Source organism: Enoplosus armatus, chromosome 16 (genome assembly GCF_043641665.1).
Source record: "Enoplosus armatus isolate fEnoArm2 chromosome 16, fEnoArm2.hap1, whole genome shotgun sequence".
NCBI classification, from domain to species: Eukaryota; Metazoa; Chordata; class Actinopteri; order Centrarchiformes; family Enoplosidae; genus Enoplosus; species Enoplosus armatus.
Window position 1 is genome coordinate 22,504,309 of NC_092195.1, and position 19,044 is coordinate 22,523,352.

At 38.1% G+C, this 19,044-nt stretch overlaps 1 protein-coding gene across 11 annotated transcripts; it reads left to right on the forward strand.

Moving 5' to 3' along the window:
- Positions 1 to 3,261: 3,261 nt before the first annotated feature.
- Positions 3,262 to 18,836, forward strand: LOC139298728 (protein starmaker-like). Of its 11 annotated transcripts, XM_070921456.1 has the most exons (29): positions 3,262 to 3,337; positions 4,701 to 4,759; positions 5,839 to 5,856; positions 6,111 to 6,143; positions 6,237 to 6,272; positions 6,837 to 6,875; positions 6,966 to 7,001; positions 7,195 to 7,254; positions 9,438 to 9,476; positions 9,569 to 9,607; positions 9,701 to 9,739; positions 9,852 to 9,890; positions 9,992 to 10,030; positions 10,143 to 10,181; positions 10,295 to 10,333; positions 10,482 to 10,520; positions 10,621 to 10,659; positions 10,820 to 10,858; positions 10,987 to 11,025; positions 11,190 to 11,228; positions 11,513 to 11,551; positions 12,522 to 12,560; positions 12,782 to 12,811; positions 13,483 to 13,524; positions 14,782 to 14,820; positions 16,838 to 17,449; positions 17,606 to 17,662; positions 17,877 to 17,926; positions 18,437 to 18,836. In XM_070921456.1, the coding sequence occupies exons 1-28, from the start codon at positions 3,327 to 3,329 to the stop codon at positions 17,885 to 17,887; spliced, it is 1,629 nt and encodes a 542-aa protein (XP_070777557.1). In that variant the 5' UTR covers positions 3,262 to 3,326; the 3' UTR covers positions 17,888 to 17,926; positions 18,437 to 18,836. The 11 variants fall into 11 exon arrangements, with proteins under 11 accessions (XP_070777557.1, XP_070777560.1, XP_070777559.1 ...); XM_070921459.1 differs by lacking the exon at positions 10,482 to 10,520; XM_070921458.1 differs by lacking the exon at positions 9,992 to 10,030.
- Positions 18,837 to 19,044: the final 208 nt, after the last annotated feature.

A 19,044-nucleotide genomic window follows, 5' to 3' on the forward strand; every position in this document is an offset into this window, starting at 1 on the left:
AAATGTAGGAAAAGGAAAGAAGAATAGCAAAAACAAAAACCTGCAGGGTTGAAATGTCTATGAAAATAAAAGAGGAGGGTTATCGTTTAAGTTCTCTTGGGCAACTGCCTATCTGTGTCAGTGATCAAACCAAACAGCCAATCAAAGATCATGGTCAGTATTCAAAGTGACCAATCAAAGGAGGGGAGACATCAGCCACTGTCTATTCCAGCCCTGCTTCCAAAGTCTCAAAAGTCAACTTGACGAGGGAGCGAGAAATGCTCCCCTGGTCTGTGCGCTTGTATCACTTGCTTGGTTTTTATGTGCGTTGGTTTTGAGACTAATTAATCGCCATGCTCTCCTGTTCTCCACTCACTTGTAGAGTTAATACTACTTAATGATAATTAATAAGCCATCGTAAACATGTTAATTGGTACAAAGCTGAAGCAGTGTGATTGCACTCAATAAACAATTAATTAATTTGATAATTAATAATTAACTTAATCTCAAATCTGGAGGTTTTTGACTGGTGTACAGTGACCGTAATACTTCATACACATAAACCACATAAGAATCAAGTTTTCTATACATTTTGTAAACTACATACACAACTAATAACGACAAAGCATACAAATGAGTAATTAAATGCAACCATGAATAAATGCATTGAATACGATGAATGATTAATGAATGAATGAATGAGGACATCCATTTACCAGATAAGCAGTGAAGGATATCTTGGCAAGATGTATCAGTTTGTGTAAACTAGAGACCACCAAGTGTGTGAAAACATAATTGTTAACCAGATAAATTCACTTGAGGAGGTTGTTGAGATGTACAAGTGAAATACTTTACGCAATTACATATCATTTATATAGTGCTGGGAGATCCTACTTATGACCCAACACTTCCTCTTCACAATTACTCTTATTAATCTATAGGATTAACCCCAATACCACACTTTCACCTGGTGGTTCCTGGTTGGAGATTGCGCTTGAAAGGGCGGGTCCTTGATGATGCTGGAGGCTCTGCAAATTACATAATAATAGTACAATAGTAATGCTAATAATTTAATGATAACAATGGCATGACAGCTTTTGCATCAGCTGATGTGTTTTCTTTGAATGAAAGAACATTTCCAGTTTAGTGGGTTGATGAGATTTCCCAGAAACTGTCACATACAAGGAAATACTGTGATAACCACACACACACTGTGAGTGAAGGCATGTGTATGTGTGGGTGAGAAGATTTTTTCTTTGTGTATCAGCTTTTAAACTTAAAGTTTGAAGCATTTATTTCAAAATAAAATGTTTTATATCCTACACACACGAATGACAAAATGTTCAGGTCACGTAGTATAAAAAGTGAGAAAGTGTGTAAGGAGGCGGGTGGGGTGGATGGATCAGGCAAACACTGGACTTTTAAAGTTATAATTATCTGTGTGACATCACAAGTCAAGTTTCTATTTGGCTCAAATTTTATCTGAATTTACACAAACTCATGAAAAGAAAGACTGACTTGCTGCTTGTTTCATCCACTGCTGTTGTGTGAATATGAGTTCATTGGTTGATGGAGATAAACAACTGGTGGAGCTGAAGAAGAGGACACAACAAAATTACATAATTAAAAGAGCTCCAGTCAAAGCTCAAACGATGGAAAGCCATATGGAGAACATGATGGAAATGTGACATTTCTGTTACTTTCATGTGTTTCATGTGAGGAAGGTTACAGTCTCCTCATCGCTCCACACAGATCTGATGTTTTCAGCTTTTCATTTCAACACACAGCTTAATTTATTCAAGTCTGTTTCTGGTTTCATCCACAAACAACTTTTACACCCCAGACAGGAAACACTTTCTAGACACATTTACACTTTATTTTTTATTTCAGAACTCTTCTTCATCTACAGAAATAAAAAAATCATTTTTTGATTTTTTTAATCAACTTTAACCTGTTTTACTGTCTTGTGTCTTTAATCATCACATGAAAATATTATCATGTCTGTTAAAATGTTCAACATGTTAAATTTATCTTCCACATGAAACAATCAGCTGTTGCTATGACTGTATATAATGTAACATCCAATAATCAATGTAACATCCAATAATAATCAGTGTAACATCCAATAATCAATGTAACATCCAATAATAGACAATGAAATCTAATTATAATTAATGATTAACACAAACAGTTTGACAAACTGGTCCTGGTCCAGATCCATGTTGATTCCAGTCAGTCTGAAAGTTTATTTTAAACTGGTCAGGAATATGGTCCATCAGGTTCACAGGTCATCCAATCAGGTTTGACTGTGTTTGCTTGAATGTGAGTCTTGACCCGCCCATTCTGTCATTAAAGTGATTCATGTGTTAACCACAACATCATTAATAATAATCCTAATACTTTACAGGAATTGTGTTTCAGGTCATTAATCACAAACTGTCTCACTGCTGCTGCTAATGGATGGAACACTGAGACTAAATTACTTAATAAAAGAGTTTAAGTGTGTATCATAGTGTAGTCTTTAGTGTAGAGTTTTTTAATGTTCTCATCACTTTATCATTATCAAATATAATTATTAATTATAAACAACACCCTAATGATCATTTATAATGTGTATATAAACATGTAATAACTGGTTTATAACACACTGTGATATAGTTGTAAGCAGATTTAAGTGTTTATTAATGTTTTATATGTACATGCTGTAATATCTGACATGTTCTGTGTGAATGGGGAGGCGTGTCATCAGTCTAATGTTAATGACTGTTGTTGTTCTGAGTGTATTTAATCAACAGCCTCCTTCTCATAAAGTCTTTGTGTTCCTGGTAAATATTGCCAAACCAGTTCTCCTCTGAATGACATACCAGACACACACACACACACACACACACACACACACACACACACACACACACATATTGTTCTACATTTCCTGGTAGGAAACAGTTTGACGGTAAACCATTTTGTTTTTACAAACTTTCACTCTTTTTGACCTCAGGAAGCTTCACTGGAACAAAATCTGCTGCAACTCTGGTCAGAATTGAGTCCAAACCCAGAATGAATCTGGTCTAAATCTGGTCTAAACTCTCTGTCATCTGGTGTTTTTTACTTCAGTTTAATTATTATTATGTTTATTTAAACTGGATTAAGCTGAGTGTTAAACTGAGTGTGGACATTCACCAGGCAGGTAGACAGGTGATCAGAGGGAGGAGGGGGGAGGGAGGAAGGAGGAGGGAGGAGAGAGTATAAAAAGCTGCTACTCTCTTTCAGCTGAATTCAGAAACTCAACAAGCGCTGAAGTTTCATCTCATTGAAGTTTGTTTCTTGTCGACCTGCTGAACAACAACATGATCCAACGGTGAGTTTATTCTTTGAGTCTTCTGATAAACTTTAAATTAACTCTGAGAAAGATTTGAGGTTTTCCAGATTCAATTACTCAAAGAACAACAAGAATATTTTGTCACAAACACACATTTACAACTCAAAACAAAAACATACACATAAAAATCAACAAGTCTATGAAAGTGTATTTAACATTATAAAACTTTAAGAAACTTTACGGAACTTTGTAATTGTTATGACATTTTTATGAAATGCTCTCTTCTCACTGTGAAATCATAACTGTAAATACTGTAATGAAGTAATTACCTGACATTCCTCTCATGTTTGAGCATTTAGTTCTTAATGTGAGTGGGTTAGGGTTAGGGTTCTAGGCTAGGGCTCTAGGCTAGGGCTCTAATCCATTCTCACGTCAGTCCTATTTTACTTGAGTTTTTCAATTTTGGATTTTTGACTTTACCTTCTCAACTTTTCAAAAGACATGTGACCAATTGACACAGTGTCAAACTACATTTCTTTAATAACTGAACTGAACTTTCCAGGGCTTTTTATTAAAGTTCAGGACTTTCACTTTGTGGTCTCTGCTGCTGACATCAGGATTCAGGTCTTGTTTGTCAGCCTGTCTGTAAGTCTGGTCTGTATAAATCCAGCAGAAGGACTTCAGTGTTTCAGCATAAAGCAGCAGTCTTCTCTGGTTTTTCACCCGACACTCGACTCTCATAATGAACCTTAAAGCTTTTCTGTTTCTTTGAGGATCTGAGCTGGTTTTCTCTTGCAGCTCGTTTCTCTCTATACGTCGGAAAAGAAGAGACGCTTTGTTTTTTTTCTCTGTGGCAGAAACACAAAGAAACAGTCATTTAACCTTCAGGCTGAAGACCGGTTTCACCCACCGGCTGCTTAACAGCCCTGACATTCAGCACTTCACAGCCATCAACTTCATGTTTGTCACTTTACGTTCTTTAGTTTGCAACATTCTTAACGTTTTTTACTTTCTTTACATTACGTTCTTTACTTTACGTTCTTTACTTTATGTTTTTTACTTTATGTTCTTTACTTTACGTTCTTTATGTTGTTTGGTTTATGTTCTTTACGTTCTTTAGTTTACTCTTGTTGGAGAGAGTGGAAACATTAAATCACTGCTGCAGTCATAACTCAATGATGAGTCAATGATGATGATTTTTTATTTAGATTTTTGTGATATTGTTCATTTATCGTGTGATGTGATGTTTTATATTTCTGAATCTTTTTTAAATGAAAAAATGTTTCACACTTTGACAGGAAAGTTTTTGTCCTTCTTCCCTCCTGTACGACATCATCATGAAGGAAAACAACATGCAAATAGGCTGCAGTCAAATCAGTGTGTGTGTGTGTGTGTTCTACAGGTGTGTTGTGTTGTCGCTCGTTGCTCTCGCTGCTGTTTCTCTCGCAGCTCCAGTTCCAGGTAAGCCATGACATCATCATTTATTAATAATGTTATTATCATTAACAATCAATATTTTTCACTTTATTAATGTTCAATATTCACTTTTTAATGATAAACTTCACTTTATTGACAGTCAGTAATTAGCTTTCATAATTAATCCATTTATAACAAGTGAACTTTTGTACATTTAAAGTGCAGAGAGAGAAAAAAGTTTCACACTGTAGTAATCAAATATATATAAATATATACATTTAAATGATAAAACAGAGATAAAGTCTTTTTAAAAATACCAAATGAGAAAAATAGTTCAATGTTAATAAACTTTTTAACTTTAATCAGTTTAATATTACTAAATATTATCATAAATCACATGATAAGATTATTAATGATTTCTCTTAATCACCTGAATAATAATTGATAATTGCCATTTATATGATTTGACCACATATTTAGATTTAAAATGAATTATCAAAAAAAGGTAAGAAAGCTTTTAGTTATAAATTAATAACAAAGTATTACTTCAAATCACATAACAAGATAAACATTATTATCTCTAATCACTTTAGAATTAATGATTGACATTGTTAATCAGTTTAATGGCATGGTAACTAATATTTTCCGAATTTTGTAACGTAATTTATCGATTATAATGAAAATATGAATAATGAAAAAATATATATGAATTAATAATGTCTTTTAAACTTGTACTCATTATCATGAAACACTTTATTCTAACAAATTATAACCAATATGAATATTAATGATTATTCTTAATCACTGTCTCTCTCTATCCCTCTGTATGTGTCTCTCTGTCTGTCTGTCTGTCTGTCTGACTGTCTCTCTCTGTCTGTCTGTCTGTCTGTCTTTCCCTCTGACTGTCTCTCTCTGTCTGTCTGTCTGACTGACTGTCTCTCTCTGTCTTGTCTGTCTTTCTCTCTGGCTGTCTCTCTCTCTGTCTGTCTGTCTTTCTCTCTGACTGTCTCTCTCTCTCTTTGTCTGTCTGCCTCTCTCTCTCTGTCTGTCTGTCTGTCTGTCTGTCTCTCTGCCTGTCTGTCTCTCTCTCTGCCTGTCTGTGTGTCTGTCTGCTTGTTTCACAGAGGGAACACCAGATGACGGTAAATATAAACTTTTTATTGAGTTGAAATTAAATCTGATCGTTGGTTCAGTTGAAGCTGTGACCTTTGACCCTGTGGAGACGCCTGTCTCCACACAGAGCAGCCAGAGTGCAGCAGACTCATTGCATCTACATCACATGACTAACAGTGTAAAGTAGTGTCAGCGCCGCCCACAGGCCGCAGTGTTCATTACAGCCACAATCTGAACAAACAACTGCCAACTTGATTGACTTGGTTTGTTTTTGCTGTTGCAGAGAGAAGCGCAGCGCTGCTGGCTCATCTCAACGGTAACACACACATATTAACATACCCACACACACACATACACACTGACAGCTCAGGTGTATTACTGTTTATTTTGTTGTTTTTTGTTGTTGTAGGAGGAACTACAGGTGAACCTGTGACCTCACAGCCAGGTAACAACACAACATACATTACAACCTACACAGCAGATACACACTACACAATATATACACTACACACACTACATACACACTGTATAGAAACTGCACCAGTGGCGTCTGATGACTCCAAAAGTTGGGAAGAAAACCAGCCCAATGAGACGAACTGGCGGTAAAGCGATAGATTATTAGATAGATAATTTCATACAGAAGCATATTAGAAAATAGCACGTTACAATTTATTGTCTTCTCTATGAAATTATGAATGCATCTATCGGTTTACCGCCAGTTCGTCTCCCTCAGATATAACACAGACAGTGTCACCTTACCTTGAGTCAGTCCCCCACCACCACCACCACCTCACACAGACTGCCCTGTCTCCTCCTGCCTGCAGGTGTCGCTGTTGAAGCATTTTAATCAGAATTTCAGTAATGGATTTTTCCAAAGAAGAGAGAAAAAAATATTTTATAAATGTTATTGAGACTTAATGTATTTCAACCAATTATTCTTTTTTATATTTTGAACCTCCTTTGAACTACACACATCATTATACAACATTATTTGGATTTGTCTCCACAGATCCTGCTGACAGCACAGGCTCTGATGAACAAACTGAAGGTAACCTGTCTCTTGACCTGCCTATCTGTTAACTTGTCTTTTTACCTGTCTGTTCACCTGCCTGTCTTTTCTCCTGTCTGTCTGTTTCAGCTCCCTCAGAATCAGATGAGACGACCGAATCACCAGGTCAGTTCGTGCCTGAACTTTGATAAAACTGATGGGATTTTTTCAGTTAACATTTGAATTAAATTAGAATCCAATTGAAACTATGATTGAACAACAGATTCATATTATTGCTGTTTTGTGTTCTCATGTTTGTTTTATTTGGTATATTTTCTTAATTCAATTTCAAAAAGTTGTATTTGTTTTTGTGTCTAAGCCGGTTCAGACAACAGTGATGGAGACGATTCCACAATAGAAGAAATGGACAAACCTGATGGTGAGAATAAAGGTTTCAGTATCTTTATATGACCAGACAGGGAGGGATTACTGCAAGGGGGGGATCCGGGTGGGCACAAAACGACTACAAATAGAGGCAAATCGACAACAAAGATCACAATATGCCTACAAAAGGCAAACAACCATAAATAGATGCAAATCAAACACAAACAGAAATATGGATATACAGTTCTGCTCATAAGTTTACATACCCTGGCAGAATTTGTAAAATATTGTCCATTTTTTCAGAAAATATGTTTGATCATGGAAAAACTTTTCTTTCATTCAGGGTTAGTGGTCAGACGAAGTTATTTATTATCATGCAATTGTATTTGCTCCTTTTAAATCATAATGACAAGTTGAATCACCCAAACAGCCCTGATCAAAAGTATACATACCCTTGAAGTTTTGGCCTGATAATATGCACACAAGTTGACACAAACAGGTTTAAATGGCTAGTAAGGGTGACTGTCCACACCTGTCACCTGTTTGCATGTAATTAGTGTCTGTGTATAAAAAGTCAGTGAGTCTCTAGGCTCTTAACAGACCCCTGCACATTTCCTCTAGTGCTGCACTGACTCTGAAAGCAAAGGAACTGTCAAAGGACCTGCGAGAGAAGGTAGTTGAACAGGAAAAGGGATATAAAAAGGATATAAAAAGATATCCAAACATTTGAGAATGCCAATCAGTAGTGTTCAAACTCTGATAAAAAAGTGGAAAATAAGGGGTTCTGTTGATACCAAGCCACAGTCAGGTAGACCAACAAATATTTAAGCCACAACTGCCAGGAAAATTGTACGGGATGCAAAGAAAAACCCACGAATAACTTCAGCTGACATACAGACTTCTCTACAGAAAAGTGGTGTGGCTCTTTCAAGATGCACAATAAGTAGAAGGAAGAAAGCCATTACTACGCAAGTGCCACAAAACAGCCCGCATACAATATGCTAAACAGCACCTGGACAAACCTCAAAGCTTCTGGAACAAAATCATTTGGAGTGATGAGACTAAGATTGAACTTTATGGTCACAACCATAAACGTTATGTTTGGAGGGGTGTCAACAATGCCTATGATGAAAAGTACACCATCCCTACTGTGAAGCATGGAGGTGGATCTCTGATGTTTTGGGGGTGTGGGAGCTACAGCGGCACAGGGAATTTGGTCAAAATTGATGGCAAGATGAATGCAACATGTTATCAGAAAATACTGGAGGACAATTTGCACTCATCAGCCCAGAAGCTACCCATGGGACGCACTTGGACTTTCCAACATGACAATGATCCAAAACACAAGGCCAAGTCGACCTGTCTTTGGCTACAGCAGAAAAAAGTGAAGGTTCTGGAGTGGCCATCACAGTCTCCTGACCTCAATATCATTGAGCCACTTTGGGGAGATCTCAAACGTGCAGTTCATGCAAGACAGCCCAAGAATTTACAGGACCTGGAAGCTTTTTGCCAAGAAGAATGGGCAGCTTTACCGTCTGAGAAAATAAAGGGCCTCATCCACAACTATCACAAAAGACTACAAGCTGTCATTGATGCTAAAGGGGGCAATACATAATATTAAGAACTATGGGTATGCAAACTTTTGAACAGGGACCATCTCAGTATTTTCTCTATTGTTATGCTTTATTTAATGATTGTGCTTTTTTTTTAGATGCCTCATAGTTTACTTTGAATCCCATTTAAAATAAAAGAAATTTATTTTGCCTGATCATTCTTGTTTTCATTAAAGAATGGTACACATTTCACAAATTCTGCCAGGGTATGTAAACTTATGAGCACAACTGTATATATTTTCCCCTTTTTTCTAATAAGAATGTTTTGTTTGTAAAATAAGACATCAAATATGCACAAGTCGTGTTATGAAAGCAGGTGCCATTAGTGTCAAATATAGGCCAAACACTGCTCATCTTAGGGTAGTACTACTACTACCACTACTACAACTACTATTACTACTACAGCTAGTACTACTGTAACTGCTACTAATATTTCAACTACTGGTATTGGTACTACTCTCCCTTAGACAACAACTATTTCTGCCACTTCTAATACTACTACTGCTGCTACTTTTAGTACTACTGCTTTTATTACCACTGCTACAGGTGCTACTGAAGGCACAGACTCTGATGAACAGACTCAAGGTAACCTGTCTGTCTGTTTACCTGTTAATTGTCTCCACAGGTGCTGCTGACAGCACAGAAACTGATGAACAGACTCAAGGTAACCTGTCTGTCTGTTCACCTGTTTGTCTATATCTTTACCTGCCTGTCTGTATGTCTGTTTACCTGTCCGTCTGTTTATTGTCTCCACAGGTGCTGCTGACAGCACAGATTCTGATGAACAGACTCAAGGTAACCTGTCTGTTTGTCTGTCTGTTTACCTGTCTGTATGTTCACCTGTCTCCTTTTTCACCTGTCTGTCTGTTTACCTGTCTGTCTCCACAGGTGCATCTGACAGCACTGACTCTGATGAACAGACTCAAGGCAACGTGTCTATCTGTTTACCTGTTTGTCTATATGTTTACCTGTCTGTATGTATGTCTGTTTACCTGTATGTCTGTATGGTCACCTGTCTGTCTGTTTATTGTCTCCACAGGTGCTGCTGACAGCACAGATTCTGATGAACAGACTCAAGGTAACCTGCCTGTCTGTCTGTCTGTCTGTCTGTTTACCTGTCTGTATGTTCACCTGTCTCCTTGTTCACCTGTCTGTCTGTTTACCTGTCTGTCTCCACAGGTGCAGCTGACAGCACTGAGTCTGATGAACAGACTCAAGGTAACCTGTCTGCCTATTCACCTGTCTGTCTGTATGTTTACCTGTCTGTATGTATGTCTGTTTACCTGTATGTCTGTATGGTCACCTGTCTGTCTGTTTATTGTCTCCACAGGTGCTGCTGACAGCACAGATTCTGATGAACAGACTCAAGGTAACCTGCCTGTCTGTCTGTCTGTCTGTCTGTCTGTCTGTCTGTTTACCTGTCTGTATGTTCACCTGTCTCCTTGTTCACCTGTCTGTCTGTTTACCTGTCTGTCTCCACAGGTGCAGCTGACAGCACTGACTCTGATGAACAGACTCAAGGTAATCTGTCTGCCTATTCACCTGTCTGTCTGTATGTTTACCTGTCTATCTGTTTACCTGTTTGTCTATATGTTTACCTGTCTGTATATATGTCTGTTTACCTGTATGTCTGTATGGTCACCTGTCTGTCTGTTTATTGTCTCCACAGGTGCTGCTGACAGCACAGATTCTGATGAACAGACTCAAGGTAACCTGCCTGTCTGTCTGTCTGTCTGTCTGTCTGTTTACCTGTCTGTATGTTCACCTGTCTCCTTGTTCACCTGTCTGTCTGTTTATTGTCTCCACAGGTGCTGCTGACAGCACAGATTCTGATGAACAGACTCAAGGTAACCTGCCTGTCTGTCTGTCTGTCTGTCTGTCTGTCTGTATGTTTACCTGTCTATCTGTTTACCTGTTTGTCTATATGTTTACCTGTCTGTCTATGTGTTTCCCTGTTTACCTGTCTGTCTGTATGGTTACCTGTCTGTCTGTTTATTGTCTCCACAGGTGCTGATGACAGCACAGACTCTGATGAACAGACCCAAGGTAACCTGTCTGTCTGTCTGTCTGTCTGTCTGTTTACCTGTCTGTATGTTCACTTGTCTGTCTGTATGTTTACCTGTCTGTCTGTCTGTTCGCCTGTCTGTCTGTTTACCTGTTTATTGTCTCCACAGGTGCTGCTGACAGCACAGACTCTGATGAACAGACCCAAGGTAACCTGTCTGTCTGTCTGTTTATGTGTTTCCCTGTTTACCTGTTTGTCGATATGTTTACCTGTCTATCTGTTTAACTGTTTGTCAATATGTTTACCTGTCTATCTGCGTCTTTTCCTGTCTGTCTGTATGGTTACCTGTCTGTCTGTTTATTGTCTCCACAGGTGTTGTTGACAGCACTGACACTGATGAACAGACTCAAGGTAACCTGTCTGCCTATTCACCTGTCTGAAAACCTGCCTGTCTGTTCACCTGTCTGTCTGTATGTTTACCTGTCTATCTGTTTACCTGTTTGTCTGTATGTTTACCTGTCTATCTGTTTACCTGTCTGTATGTATGTTCACCTGTCTGTCTGTTTACCTGTTTGTCGATATGTTTACCTGTCTATCTGTTTACCTGTTTGTCGATATGTTTACCTGTCTATCTGTCTCTTTTCCTGTCTGTATGGTTACCTGTCTGTCTGTTTACCTGTTTATTGTCTCCACAGGTGCAGCTGACAGCACTGACTCTGATGAACAGACTCAAGGTAACCTGTCTGCCTATTCCCCTGTCTGAAAACCTGTCTGTATGCCTGTTTGTCTGTCTGTCTGTATGCTTACCTGTCTGTTCACCTGTCTGTCTGTTTACCTGTTTGTCTATATCTTTACCTGCCTGTCTGTATGTCCGTTTACCTGTCCGTCTGTTTATTGTCTCCACGGGTGTTGCTGACAGCACAGATTCTGATGAACAGACAGGTAACCTGTCATTCTGTTCACCTGTCTGTTTGTCTGTTCATCTGTCTGTTCACAGTTTTCTCTGTTTACCTGTCTTGCTGTCCGTGTAATACTTCAATCAGAATTTGAATATTTAAAGGAAAACGGGAGATTTGGATGAAAAGGCTCAAAGAACGGATCCGTCTTTAACAGACAAACTGTCTTGTTTGTATTAGTGACCATGTTTCAGCCATTTCATTTTCATCATAAATGCTCCCACTTTGTTATATCATTGGTAGGCACTTCTTTCCTTCTTTATGCTGATGATACACGACTATATGTCCCAGTAAAGGGACTTATTTGTCCACAACAACAACTTTCTATTAGACATCAAAAACTGGAAGATAACTTTCTTCAATTCGATTCTGATACAACTGAAATTCACCTGAAAACAAGAACTGTGTTTTGATAAATGATGTATTAATAAACGTTATTACTATTACTATGTGCTTGCTGCTTGCAGGTTTCACATAACAGTCTTACTCATGTGAGAGCAGCGAGAATTGTATGCAACTCTGAGCTTCAAAATAAAAGTTCTATCTCCTGTACGAAATTAAATAATGTATAAATAAGACATGCAACTCAAATCAATTCTCAATTATGACATTGGTCTTACAGATAGTAAAACATTATGTAAACAATAATGGCAACAGTTACATAATGCATGTGACACATCACATAACAGTGTCACATCATAATGTATGTGACATCATCAGTATTCAACATGTTGATTGGTCCCCACAGAAGCTGCAGACAGCCGCGACTCTGTTGAAGCATCTGAAGGTAATTGTCTTTTCTGCTGATGTCAGCGACAGGTTATGTGTCTTTAGTTTGTTTAACGTTGATGATTTCAGGACTTCTTTCCTCTGAAACAGTAAAACAAACAACAGAGTCACACTGAGGGGAAACATACCTGAAACCAAACCCACACAAAGAATGAGGATGTTCAATTCCCTAAAAAACATACAAGGAAACACATTTTTCTTTTCGTTTGTATGTTTCAGCTCGATCAGCTGAGACAACTGCAGCACAAGGTCAGTGTGTCTGGTGTTTTATTTTAAATTCTTGTTATTTTTTAAATACCAAATCTTTCAGACTGAATTTAAATCTAATGTGTTTGAAACACATATAGAATATTTATGTTTGATTAAAAACATCAAATCAGAGCTGAAGAGTTTCTTTATGCTTAAAGACAATGTTTAGGCCAGAAAGGAAAAAGTTTGTTAAATTAACATTCTGATGTTTTTTTCTTTTACATGCTTTATTATTAGCTTATTTAACTGTAGTATATTAGGTAAGAGATTAACAAAGTTTGCAGAGGAAGCAGAAGAAATAGTTATTCCAATAATGTAAGGCCACAACAAAACCTACAGCCTGATTTAAAGGCCCTCCTCTGTGTTAGTTATGTATTATGTAAGTCATGAAAATGAACATGGCTGTGGTCATTCTGTAGGTTCATTCACCTACACAGATTTCATGTTGTCGACTTTTTGTAACTTTTTTTTGCACAAAAAATACTGTTAAATTACATTATTTAGAAGTAAACAAATGTTTCATTGTTCACATTACGTTTAAGAGCTTGGTCCAGGCCTATGAACTGCATTACTATGACTTATAATGCATGAGGTATAGCATTAAGAGAGTAGAAGTGGACTCTAAGCAGCTAACATGAGAGTCTTATTAAACTGATGTTCTGTCTCCTTAGGTGGAAACAGTAAGGAGTCTGACGAAGAGCTCAGTGAAACTGGTAAACATGCTAATATTCATCCAGCAAGGACTAGGAAGAGAACCAGAACCTGTTGTCAACAACATTAGTACACAGTGACATCATTAAGTTCAACACACTGCAACATTAGTATGCAGTGACATCATTAAGTTCAACACTCTGCAACATTAGTACACAGTGACATCATTAAGTTCAACACACTGCAACATTAGTACGCAGTGACATCATTAAAGTAAACACGACAACATTAGTACACAGTGACATCATTAAGTTCAACACTCTGCAACATTAGTACATAGTGACATCATTAAATTCAACATTGCAACATTAGTACACAGTGACATCATTAAGTTCAACACTGCAACATTCGTACACAGTGACATCATTAAGTTCAACACTGCAACATTCGTACACAGTGACATCATTAAATTCAAAACTGATAAAGTAAACATGAGCTCCTAAAAACTACATTTGTTTTTCTGATGCTGATGACTGCTAATACATCTACTCCTACAGACACCTCTACTACTACTATTACAGTTACTACTTCTACTGCTATTGTAACTTCTGCTACTACAGCTACTACTACTCCTTCTACTGTAACTGCTGTGCTACTACTACTAATGCTATTATTGTTACTACTACTTCTACTACTACTGCAACTGCTGCTTCTGCTACTACTGATTTTACTACTACTGCTGCTGCTACTACTACTACCACTGCCCTGCTGTTATAAATACTGCTACTGGAACTACCGCTAATACTACTGCTGCTACTGCTACTGCTACAGACATTACTACAACTACTACTGATACTGCTGCTACTGCTGATTCTACTGCATTGACTATTGCTACTGATACTAATGCTATTTCTTGCCTTACCAATACTACAACTATTACCACTGTAGCTACTGCTACTGGCACTGCTACAGACCCTAGTAGTACAGCTACAGCTACTTGTGGTACTACTACTACTACTACTACTACTATAACTACCGTCTGCTACTGCTACTACTGCTACTGCTACTACTACTACTACTGCAACTGCTCTTGCTACTTCTGATACTGCTACTGCTACTAATACTACCATGTCTACTGCTACAACTACACAATACAACACTACAGTATGATGTTGCATAAATGATCAGGTATCATGTCATTGCTTCATAATGTGTGTTAACAGAAATAGTGTATGTGACACATCACATAACAGTGTGACATCATAATGTATATGACATGTGACATTATCAATATACAACATGTTGGTTGGTCTCCACAGAAGCTGCTGACAGCCGCGACTCTCTTGAAGCATCTGAAGGTAATCTGTCTTTTTCTGCTGACATCAGCTTCAGGTTTCCTTCTTCCTTCTTTCTCTTGCATGCCTTAGTTTGTTTAACATTGATGATTTCAGGACTGAGGGGAAACAGACCTGAAACCAAACCCACACAAAGAATGAGGATGTTCAATTCCCTAAAAACATAGAAGGAAACGCATTTTTCTCAAGAGCTAAAGAATTTCTTTAAGCTAAGACAGAAAAAATTGTGATTTTAAAAGATTCAATAAAAAAGATGGGAGGGAGAGCAATAAGATCTGTTGTAAAATCACATAAATAAGAGATTTGGAAATATTTGAAAATTCATAACTGGTAACACCACTATAAAAACTCTTTAATTAATAAGTCCTCATTCATGGCCCCCAGAAATAAGTTGACATTACCACCTCTTTGACTGGATGTAATCACTTCTATCCAAATAAAACCTAAAGATGAAATATGATGTTGCTGTTAGACCACTAACCCTGATCACTGACCATGTGTAGAAATCAGTTTAGAGGTGATCAGGACCTAAATGTGTTTATATCTCAGGAACTAGTGATGTGCGGATCGATCCTGAAATATCGATACCTCCGATACCGGATCTTTATGCTCTAAAATCGATTCTCAAATCAAAATATCGATACTTTTGATACTTAAGTCATTTGAGGTAAGGTATATCCTTAACAGGAACGCGTTGAAAAGTAACTAAACTATTGAGATGTTGTCTAAGTGACACGCGGTTGGTGGGACTACTTTTTCTTCCGCATGAGTAAGTGTGTCATGCGTAAGTGCAGCGGCACTCTGCTCCGTGCTCTCAGTCAGTCACAGTCTGTGGACACAATGGCAGAACGCAAACGGAGTCATGTGTGGAGCTATTTCAGCTCCACAAAGAGCCAAGACGCGGTCTGTGACGTTTGTAGGAAAACAGTAAGAAGTTGTGGCAACACAACGAACCTCGTAAAACACCTCAGGTTAAATCACCACAGTGAATATGAAGCATACACAACGATGAGGCAGACAGAATGCATCTCAGTGTCCGCCTCAGGTGCTGCTGCCAGAACAAGAATTTATTTTAATGTTTTTATAATTGTACTATTTTTCTTTTTTTTCAGAGTTCGAAACACAATTTTCACATATTTTGTATGATTGTGTCCTCTGGTTTTTCTATTGTTGTATTAGTGCGACTATATTGTAAATGAGGCTGCTACCTCAATATACTTCAGAGTTTAAAATAAATAAATAAATAAATAAATTACTCTGCCTTGTATTCTTAAGGAAGCTATGATTTGAAATACACTACTTTTTTTAGATTTAAAAGACATATTAGGTGTAGTCGCATAAAATATCGGTATCGGTATCAGTATCGCCGATACCAGCCTGAATTTTACTCAGTATTGGATCGGAAAGGAAATCAGTGGTATCGAACATCACTATCAGGAACACAATGTAAAGGAGTGATCCAAGTGGGTTTCATCATAGAGCTCCTACTATTCCTATCACTACTGCTACTAATGCTACTACTACTTCTACTACTACTACTGCTAGTACTGCTAGTACTGCTGCTGCTACTACCACTGGTATTGTTGCTACCTCTAGTACTACCAACTTGTGCACCAATTCTTCAAGTAGTGTTGTGAAAATCAGACAGCTTTGAAGTTGTTGGAAGGTATATATAGTCTTTGTGCTAAGCTAGGCGAACCACATCTATTAATAATAAACTTTATTAATCAAATTTACAGAGAAGAAAAAAGTATTTTCTGCCACCTCGTCTTTGTTTCTTTTCTTTGAATGCACAAAATCTATCTTACAACCTGATATCTTTATTTAGGAAAACATCAAAGGTTGAATATTTTCAACATATTTGCAGCCACAGGAGCAGCACACTGATTGGCTCGTTGATGCATGTCTGTGTGATCCATAACTTGGACTTATTTGGATTAAGACTGACTGCAGATCACCATGCTGATGTTTACTGGAGACATGATAATAAATAATTGATAAATGTACCTTTAACCCTTAGATACCGAGGATGCTGCAGCTCTAGAAAGTGACGACAACAGTGACATCGAATCAAACGAAAACTTGAACACTGACGCTGACTCAGTGGAGGCTGAGACTGAGGCCGAGTCTGAGGCTGAGACTGAGGCTGAGACTGAGGCTGACTCTGTGACTGAGTCTGAGTCTGAGGTCACCACAGTAGATGAGGATGACAGCCGGGTCGATGACGACAGCATGGCCTTGGAGGACTTAGAGGAGGGGGGGGACACAGGGAGTGAGGAGCCAGTGGCGGAGGATATGGTGAGGGAGGAGGGAGATGACATAAGAGAAACAGAAATGTCAGAGGAGGTGGAACCAGCAGAGGGTGAGCAGGAGGTGATCTCAGAGGAGGACGACAGTGAAGGAAACGACGACAGCGTGATCGAGGACAAAGACGGGGACATTGAAACCCAGAGTGACGGAGACAGTGAGATGAGTCAGACTGACAGTGACAGTGAAGCTGAGCCTGACAATCAGGACAGTAGTGACATGCTGGACTCTGAGGTCACTAAGGAGGTAAACCAGGATGACTCTGCAAAGTTGGATACCGAGGAACCTGAGGAGCATAGTCCAGAAACTCCCGATTCTACTGAAGGTAAACTGGGACTGAAGAGTTCAAAACTGAAACTGAACAAAACAAAACTGAATGCAATAGAATAGAAATGAACAAAATGTCCTCATGACATCAATAATAATAAAATCTGTGACATCAATGTGGGCGTGTGTTAATAAGTCCTGTTTCTTGTTGCAGCGACACCTGCTGACCAATCAGACCAACCTGATGACTCTACCCCCGCCACCACAGAGGGTAAAGGTCACACTCTACTGTGACATCACACTGCCTGACAGCCAATCACAGTTCAGATCCAGTCACAGCTTAACATACACTTAAACCCAGGCATTAGAGTAGACAAACTGTAGCATAAAGAGAGATGTGAAGAGATTCTTCTACAGTCTATTTCATGAACCAGACTAACAGGAGTGAAACTGGATATTTTCAAATCTCTGTTTTCTTCTTTTAGCCATGAAATAGACGCTCGGCCTCTGAACTGTGGAAGCTCAACAACTCCAGGTATCATCACACACTGTATCTGTACTGACGGAAACAAACCTGTAAACATTAATAACAGATGATTCAGGTCCCAGTAAAAATAAAGCAGACCAGCAGTGTTGTGCAGCAGCTGATCCTAACTGTAACTGTAAAGTCAAAATTAACCCCTGTGTCGTTACTGGTTAGATTCCCATTAAACACTTTGTACTGAAACTAAGACTGAACTGAGTTGACTGGAATTTCATCCTGCGTACTAAGTTGCATTCAGGGAAAATGGTAAAGAAAGACACTGCTGACTAGTGACAAGTAATATATGATTAAAATATCATGCAACAAATTTGTTTGTGTGACATTTTCAATAGTTCAAAGATGATTAATCGATCAGTTTTGTTGTGCTGTCATGTTTTTAAGACTGTTGCATCACAACATAGATATGGTCATCAACAACAACAAGCTACAGAATCAAATCATATTTATGTGATTATCAGCTGAGTCATAAAGTGAAGTGTTTTTGTGTTGTCTCCTCATCAGAGTCAATCCCACAGTGGAAAACAGTTGCAATGACAACAACAACAGCAAGCGAAACTGCAGCTAAACTACAACCTTCAGCTTCATGTTACTTTTCGCTCTTCAGCTCGTTCCTGATTGGTTGTTTCCATTTTCTTCAAACTCTGGTTTCTTTAATTTTCCACGAATCGACTGTCTGTGTCTCTTTAATCTGTCTCACTCTCTGCCTGTCTGTCGGGTTTCACTCTAATGCAAAAACATTAAACCAACTGCTGAGCTGAGATCTGCTCTGTGTGTCTGTGTTCACATATTAAAGTGTATATACAGTCATTGTTTACTTTACAAACATTAATGACTCTTGTTGAAGGAGGACAAAAGAGTCAAATGATTGTCAGTCCACAGAATAAAGTTTGAACTGTCAGAAGCTTCTCAGAGTCTTTATTTACACTTTTTAGTGATCTGCAATCATCCACTGATTATTGATCTGTACTCATGTACTGGTTATTGGTCTGTAATAATATTGATCTGTAACTATAAACCGATTTCAGATGTTTATCTGAATGACAAAGTGATTAAACTCTGTAGAGAGGTGAAGGTTGGTTCTTCTACAGAACACTGGAGAATATTTAAAA

What these genes read in the sequence shown, in the direction of transcription:
- LOC139298728 (XM_070921456.1), top strand. An exon ending in AACTGATGAACAGACTCAAG is followed by an intron (nt 9,477 to 9,568) that starts GTAACCTGTCTG and finishes TTGTCTCCACAG; the next exon opens with GTGCTGCTGACAGCACAGAT. An exon ending in TTCTGATGAACAGACTCAAG is followed by an intron (nt 10,521 to 10,620) that starts GTAACCTGCCTG and finishes TTGTCTCCACAG; the next exon opens with GTGCTGCTGACAGCACAGAT.